Below are 7788 nucleotides of genomic sequence, written 5' to 3'. Positions count from 1 at the left end.
CATAGTGAAAGAGTACATCATCCCCAGTCCTGGCTACAGAAGCGTGAGGGAGAGAGCCGGGCCCCCCGGGCCGCACGGAGACCGCGAGGGATCCAAGTTCAGGAGATCGCGACCGGTCAGTGCCCCCTCCCCGAGTCCTCCCGTGTCTGCTGTGGCACTAGGCCACACTCTGTTCTTTTCGTATGATGCAGTATAGAAGGAGTCGGTTTCCTTCTTGGCGTTGGGCCCAACAGCGGTAGTGCTGGTGGTCAGCTGCTCCAGAGCGTTGGAGGCTCAGGGTTTGGATCCTGGCTTGCCCTGAACACCCTGGGTGCACCCGCGGGCTCACCCATGATGCCGGCAGGAAGACTGCCGGAGCGGATCATGTTGTGGCAAAGCCTTAAACAAACATACTTGAAAAGAATTTACAGTTACTTGGAAGGACTGACAAACACACTTGAAAAGAATTTACAGTTACTTGGAAGGAGCCGTCGATCGGTGCCCTGCGCTCTCCGTGGGTGGAAGGAGAGGCCAGCTCTCGGCCTCCCCCCTCCTTCTCCTGTAGCATTCTCGCGCTCACCAGCCTGTGCCTTTGGAGGCCTTGCCTGAGGGAGGGCGGCTTTCAGAGAGGGCCAGAGGGGATCGGAGGGCATCGGAGGGGATCAGAGGGCATCGGAGGGCATCGGAGGGCATTGGAGGGCATCGGAGGGGATCAGAGAGGATCAGAGGGCATCGGAGGGCATCAGAGAGGATCAGAGGGCATCGGATGGGATCGGAGGGCATCAGAGGGGATCGGAGGGCATCAGAGGGGATCGGAGGGGATCGGAGGGCATCGGAACCACGAAGCTTCACTGACCCTTCAGCAAGAGTCGTCGTTTCCCTTTGCCTCTGTTGTCCGTGTTTGAAATATAAACCGTCCTGAGAGACTCACTCAGATCTCAGAGGGTGATTGGGACAGTCGCGGGTAGCTGTAGGGTGATCAGGAAGTTTTTCAAGTGCATTCATAAACGTTAAGTCTTCTTTAGATAATAATCTAGTTTCCTCTAATAGAAATAATGCAGATGCATGGCAAAGTGGAGGAAGTGTATTTTCAATTGTCCCTCTGTCTGGAGAGGGACAGAGACACAGAGAGCAAAGTCCTCTGGAGAGGGACAGAGACACAGAGAGCAAAGCGCCCCCTCCCACGGGCTCGCTCAGGCCCCGTCCCTTCTCTTCCATCCCTCCATCTCGTTGAGATTCGGGGCCCAGATGCACGCGTACCCGCTGTGTTTTTCAAGCTACAGTTTGGAATCTGGTCGGCCACGTGAGATCTGGTGCCTTTACCGCTAGGCTAGAAGGTTAGCCCTGAAATTGTTTTCCTGAGGGAAAGAAGTTGCAAAAGAAACTAATAAAGCAGAATGGGTGACCAGAATGAGGAAGCTGAGGTCCGCATTTGTGTGTTTGTTATGTGAGAACTTGAGAAGGGTGTGGACTTCGCAGCCAGTGTTGGCATCTCATTGGCCTGACATGACTTGCTGCTTTTTTTAATCTGCATTTTCTCATTATACGACCATCTCTGAATAACAGTTACGTCTGGGAAAAGTTGCCCAGGCAGCCTTGAGCAAGGCTCTGAAGGGTGGCTGGGTGAGGAGGCCTTCTAGGCAATAGAAGCAGAGACCCAGCGTGTGGGGGAAGTGCTGGCACGTTGGCGCCACAGGGAAGGGCTCAGTGGTTGTATGGAAGGGGTCGGGACAGCAGTGCCTACCTCGGGCTGTCGCCGCGGCCTAAATGAGATAACAAAGGTAAAATACTCATCGTGGCTCCTGGCATGTGGACCGTACTCAACAGATGTTAGCTCTTAAAATGAGTGATCCAGAGACTAGGATGTGTAAAGAGAGGGCAGGTCAGGAAAAATTCTGCATGCCATGCTACAGACACTTTTACTGTGGGCATTGGGCAACCACTGGAAGCTAGTGAGATTTGTTTTTGTTTTATTAAGTTTTGATGTAGGTGCATGCACTTGCCAGAGAGACAGAGGCGGGGCAGAGAGGGGAGTGAGAAATCACCCCCTGGGGGTTGGCCATGCCACTATCCCTTCTCCTTCATTTTCCTCTTGGGATTTTGGGCACATCCACGCAACTGGCATGATTTTCAACTGCCAGGTCTGGGAATCGAACAGTGCAGTCAACCACGTGGAATCTAGTGCCTTAACCTCTGTGCCACCTGCTGGCCCTACTAGTGAGGGAAAGTGTTTTTGTTGTTCTGGGGTGTGTGTGCTCCCTAGAGAGACGGAGAGAGGGAAAGTGAGAAATCCCCGCCAGAGGGGGTGGCCATGTCACAGTCCCTTCCAGTGTCCTTTCTCTTCTCGGGATCTTGGGTGCACACGTACATGTGCCCGGTGTGATTTTCAAGCTTCTGGATCCAGGACTAGAACCGGGGTCAGCCGTGTGGGAATCCAGGGCCTTGATTACCATGCCACCAGCTGACCTGCTAGTGAGATTTTATTTATTTATTTTTAAGACTTATTTTACTTTACTTTATTTATTTAGATATTTATTTTAATTTTATCTGAGAGGGACAGAGTGAGAGAGAGAAAGGGAAAGTGAGAAAATAAGCTGCCGGGTCCAGGACGTGAACCGTAGTCGACCATGTGGGAGTCCAGTGCCCTTAACCACCATGTCACCTGCTGGCCCCTCCTGCCAGTGAGATTTAAAAAAAAACAAACTTTGAGGGCCAGCAGGTGGCGTGGTGGTTAAGGAGGCCAGACTCTCACATGGTTGACTGTAGTTCAAGTCCTGAACCTGGCCACTTGCTCTCTCACTTTCCCTTTCTCTGTCTCTCTCTTTTAAAAAAAAAGTAAAATAAGGGACCAGTGGATAGCGTAATGGTTGCATCACTGGACTCCCACGTGGTTGACTGCGGTTCGAATCTCAGACCCGGGGTTTAAAACACACAACAGGCACGTGTGTGTGCGTGTCCAGAATCCCTAGAGGAGACTGGAGGAGTGGGGATTGCGGCGTGTCCAGACCCCCCTGGGGGGTGATTTCTCGCTTTTGTCTCTCTGTTTCTCTCCGTCTCTCCAGTGAGCTTACATGCCCTATAGCAAAAACCTCTCTTTAAAAAAAGTAAAATAAAATAATGGCAATAAATAAAAAATTAAAATAATTGTTTTAGAAAACTGAGATAACTGTACACGTATATGCAGTTGTGAAAAGTTACGTGGGGAGAGATATGCCACACCCAGTCTCTCCCAGTGGTAACCCTACGTAACTACAGGAGAGTATGACCGGCTGCTGACTGGCACGGATACGGAACGACGATTAAGGTTCACGTTCTTTATTTTCCGGTCTGCTCTATAGTGCTTGTGCTCAGGTGGGGGGAGAGAGAAATCATCTTGCAGGGGCATGGCCACGATGCAGTCCCCCCACCTCCCTTTTCTTTGCAGGACTTTGGACACACGTGCATGTACGCCTCGTATGTTTTTCAAGCTGCTGGGTCCAGGACTTGGAATTGTTGTAGGATCCAGCTGCCTTAACCATCTTGCCACCTGCTGGCCCAGGATTTCACGTTTCACTTGCACTCATTTATGTGTGTATGTGGGCACCTGGGCCTTTATGCCATTTTTTCACATGTGTAGATGGTTTGATTTCTTGACCACAGTCAAGAAACAGAAACTTCATCACAGGGATCTTTGATGCCATCATTTTAGCCATGGGCACTTCTCCCTGCTCCCACAGTCTCTGTCCGCTACCTGTCCTTTCCCCATCTCTGTAATGTTGACGTCGTAAGAATGCTATGTAAGGGACCCAGAGGTGGCATCATGGTTAGGTCGCTGGACTTCCGCGTAGCTGACCGCGGTCTGGTGGCTTAACACACGCCGGGCGTGTGTGCGCGCGTGCCCGAGATTCTGAGAGGAGAATAGAGGGATTGCCGTGTGGCCATCCCCTCCTGGGGGTGATTTCTTGCTTTCTGTCTCAATGTCTCTGTCTCTCCGGAACGCATGTGCTGTCAAAAAAAAAAAAAAAAAGGGAAAAGAATGCTATGTGATTGCTCTTTCCCCTCCGCCGGATTCCGTTCGCCACCTCACTTGTCGTGTGTGTCAGTGGTTCTTTCTGCTGCTGAGTGGCATTCACGTTGTAGATATACCACAGTTTGTGGGCACGGGGTTATTCGCAGTCTGTGGCAGTTACAAAGAAAAGGTGCTTTGAACACTCGTGTGTAGGATTTTATGTGAGTATAAGCTTTCGCTTCTCTGGATCCGTGCCCAGGACTGCAGTTGCTGGGTCATATGGTAAGTGCCTATTTAATTTTGTAGGAAGCTGCAGTCCTCTTCTCCAGAGTAGGTGTACTGTTTTACGGACCCGTCAGCAGTGATCCAGCCGTCCTGCATTCTCGCCTGTAGTTAGAATTTCCGCATTAGCCCCTCTGGTAGGTGTGTCTGATACCTCCTTGTGGCTTTCATTTGCCTTTCCCTAGTGGCTACTGATGTGGACTGAAAAAAGATATTTTTACTAGATTTTTATCTTAGAAAGATCAGTCTTGAAGCAGTGCAGAAAGAAGAGGAGAGGCAAAATACAGGAAGCAGCTACGTATAGGAGCCTGCTGTGTCCGTCTGTGTGAGAGAGACAGGCGTCTGTTTGAAAGCATAGGCACGAGGATGAGGAGCAGAAAGATCGAGGGGCTTCCCTGGGAGGGAAAGGAGATATTGGGGTATCTGGCATCAGTGGTAAGGATTTAAAACTCTTAGTAGACATACAGGAAGAGAAGGAGATTTGGGGATTTGGGGAGAGGAGAATGGAGAAGGGATTGTAGTGTGGCCATCCCCTCCAGGGGGGTGATGTCTTGCTTTCTGTCTCTCTGGTGAGTGCATATGCTCTATAGCAAAAATTTCTCTGTTAAAAAAAAAAAGAAGAATGTGTTGAATTTGAAGTGCATCCAGTGAAGCGATCAGCAGGGAGCATAGAGAGAGAGGTGAGGAAGACGGGGCGTCAGTGTGTCCCGTAGTCCGTGGAACGAGCAGGCGGAGCAGGGAAGCTGGAGACTGAAGCCAGTGTGTGGGCTGTGACTTCTGGGGACAGGGTCCTCTCTGAGTAGAATGGCCATCAGGGTGCGCCGTGGCCACCTGCAAGCTGTCGGCAGAGAGCTAAGAGTTACCCCCGCACCTCCCCCCCAACGATCGAGTCAGCCACTCTGATGGCATGTTTGCTCCGAGTCATCAAAGCCTTACCTCGAAGAAAGAGGAAGACTAATAAAATAACAGGGGGGCCAGCAGGCAGTGTGGTGGTTAGGAGCACTGGACTCCCACATGGTCGACCACGGTTTGAGTCCTGGACCCAGTGGCTTCCTTTCTCACTTTCCCTCTCTGTCTCTCACTCTGTCCCTCTCTGGTCAAATTAAAATAAATAAATAGATAAAGTTCAATAAAATAATTCTTAAAAAAACCCACTTAGGTAAAATTTCAGCAGTCCACAGAGTTTTATTTTTATCACTCTCTCATGTTTTCTAAGCTATTAAAGTTGCGTACTGGTTCCCTGTTTTTCCTGTGTCCTCATACTCTCTGAACTTTATTTTCTTAGAGTATTTCTTTTACTCTACTTGTTTTTTTTTGTTTATTTTTTTTTGGCTCAGCCTTGACCTAAGCAATAATATCAATGTTTTTCCCAAGCCCATTTTTGAACATACATTAAAATGAATACCAAATACATAGCTATTAAGTATTTTTAGAAGTTCACATACCATGTAGAATTTTCTTGACTACAGTCTGTCAAAAACCAACATTTCTCAGATATATTTATCATGGGCCCAGCTCCTGTAAGTTGACAGATAGAAGGAACCAGAAATATGACAAAAGTTTTTCCAGTTTAGGGTAGTATAAAAATGGATCATTTAAGTTGGGAAGTAGAATGCTCAGTTAATACAGTATCTTGGTTTGTTTTGTTTTTAAAGTAAGCAGTCACTGACTGTTGTAGAGGAGTCTGGGACGAGACCTCCCAGATGCCAGGCGGGACTGTCCCTCAGAGATAAAGAGAAGGACGCGGCTGTGGCTCTTCCCTGGACAGCAGGGTTTCGTTTACCGTCACTAGCCTTTGACATCTGGGCAGGAAACTGCCTACGGAGGAGTTGGAGCACCCCGAGCGAGTGCTGGCTTTAGATAGGCCAGTGCCCTTTCCTGCACACCACCTTCCTATGCCCGCGTCTTACTGCTGTGGCCAGACCTTCCTTTTGAAATACTCTTTGGGAAAATTCCTTTAATCGGTCACATCTTCAGATACTTGTGGTTTCTCCCATGTGCTTAGAAAGAGCTGGGCTTAAAAGAATGCATTTGCACACCTCCCCCTTCTTTAGAACTGTAAACTTCGTGCTGTGGCCACACAGTTTGATGCTTAGCAGACATCCTTCTGTTTTTAAAAATTATTTAAAAAAAATTTTTAAGAGAGATTTTTGCTATACAGCACATATGCTCACTCGCCAGGGAGACAGAGAGAGACAGGAAGTGAGAAATGACCGCCTGGGGGCATGGCCACACCGCAATCCCTTCTCCTCCTTTCTCCTCTTGGGATTTTGGGCAAGCATGCACACGCGCCCGGCCTAAGTTTTAAACCACCGGGTCCAGGACTCAAACCATGGTCGATTACATGGGAGTCCAGTGACGTAACCGTTATGCCATCTGTTGGTGCTAGCAGACATCTTTTAATCCTGAAGAATTAACAGAGGTGTCTTCTGTCGCTGCCAGTCCTCTGAGCCTAAGTACTGACGTCAGCCTGGCGTTACTTCAGTTAGCACGAAGGTTTATATTGAAGCCACTCCCTAGTGCCGAACTGCGCTGAGGTGGGATTCTTCAGGCACGGTGCTTTTCTGGCGGTGTTCGTGTATGCATCTGTAGATCATATGACTCCGTAAGCCCTGGTTTCTTTTTGTGAGATGTGATGTTTATTCATTTTTTTTTTTATTAAAACATTTGAACACTTCCTAAGGTGTGTGCCCAGTACTGGACCCAGTGGTCTGGTCTGGTCAGATAAAGAGAAGTTGATGCAGGACTCCCTGCCCTCTAGTAGAGGCTTAACCTCGGAGACGTGTACAGAGGTCGCAGTGCTGTGGGAATTAATAAGAAGGAAAAAGTACTTCTCCCTCAGGGAAGACTTCAGGAGGAGGTGAGCATTTGGTGGGAGACTTGAGCAATAGGTAGAATTCAGAGAAATGAAGAATAGGCCAGGCAGAAGAAAGAGTTGTAAGGAAGCCTGTTGGCTTCAAGCAGAAAGCGCATGAGAGTACAGATACGGAGGTGAGTGTGTTCTTGCATAATAAGCCTAGGCGTTTAGATTTTAGTTACGTTCCACTTTTTTTTTTTTTGAAAGAGATTTTTGCTTTAGGGCATGTGCATTTGCTGGAGAGTCTGAAAACAAGAAATCACCCACCAGGGGGGATGGCCATGCCACAATCCCTTCGCCTCCCTTGTCCTCTCAGGATTTTGGGCATGCACATACATGCGCCTGGCGTGAGTTTTAAGCCACCAGGTCTGGAACTCGAACTGCGATTGAATACATGGGAGTCCAGGAATGTAACCATTATGCCCCACGCTGGTCCCTAGACTACTTTTAATCGTAGCAAAGCAGAGCTGTCATAAGCTTTTTTTTATTGTGGTGGGTTGTTTTTCTCATGTGCTCAGGACAAAGCTAAGGGTGACTTGTTTTTCCCTGGCATGTCTAATCTAGGGAAGGAGGAAGGAAAGCGAAGAAGGGGAAGTCGGCCGAAGTGCATGCGCTGTTGCTCCTGCGGTGTTCCCCTTACTCACAAGTGCACCGCTGCTAAAGAAGCGGAAGTCGGCCGAAG

At 48.8% G+C, this 7788-nt stretch overlaps 1 protein-coding gene across 1 annotated transcript in view; it reads left to right on the top strand.

The window, feature by feature from the left end:
* Nucleotides 1-7788, top strand: part of ABCC5 (ATP binding cassette subfamily C member 5) — a 113193-nt gene that overhangs the window by 3205 nt on the left and 102200 nt on the right. Inside the window, 1 exon segment of the mRNA XM_014592513.2 lies at nt 7-115. Coding sequence (XP_014447999.1) covers nt 7-115 — 109 coding nt within the window.

The sequence above is a fragment of the Tupaia chinensis genome, unplaced genomic scaffold (genome assembly GCF_000334495.1).
Source record: "Tupaia chinensis unplaced genomic scaffold, TupChi_1.0 Scaffold000708_1, whole genome shotgun sequence".
In the NCBI taxonomy this organism is placed as follows: domain Eukaryota; kingdom Metazoa; phylum Chordata; class Mammalia; order Scandentia; family Tupaiidae; genus Tupaia; species Tupaia belangeri.
This window is presented reverse-complemented; position numbering and strand designations above follow the sequence as displayed.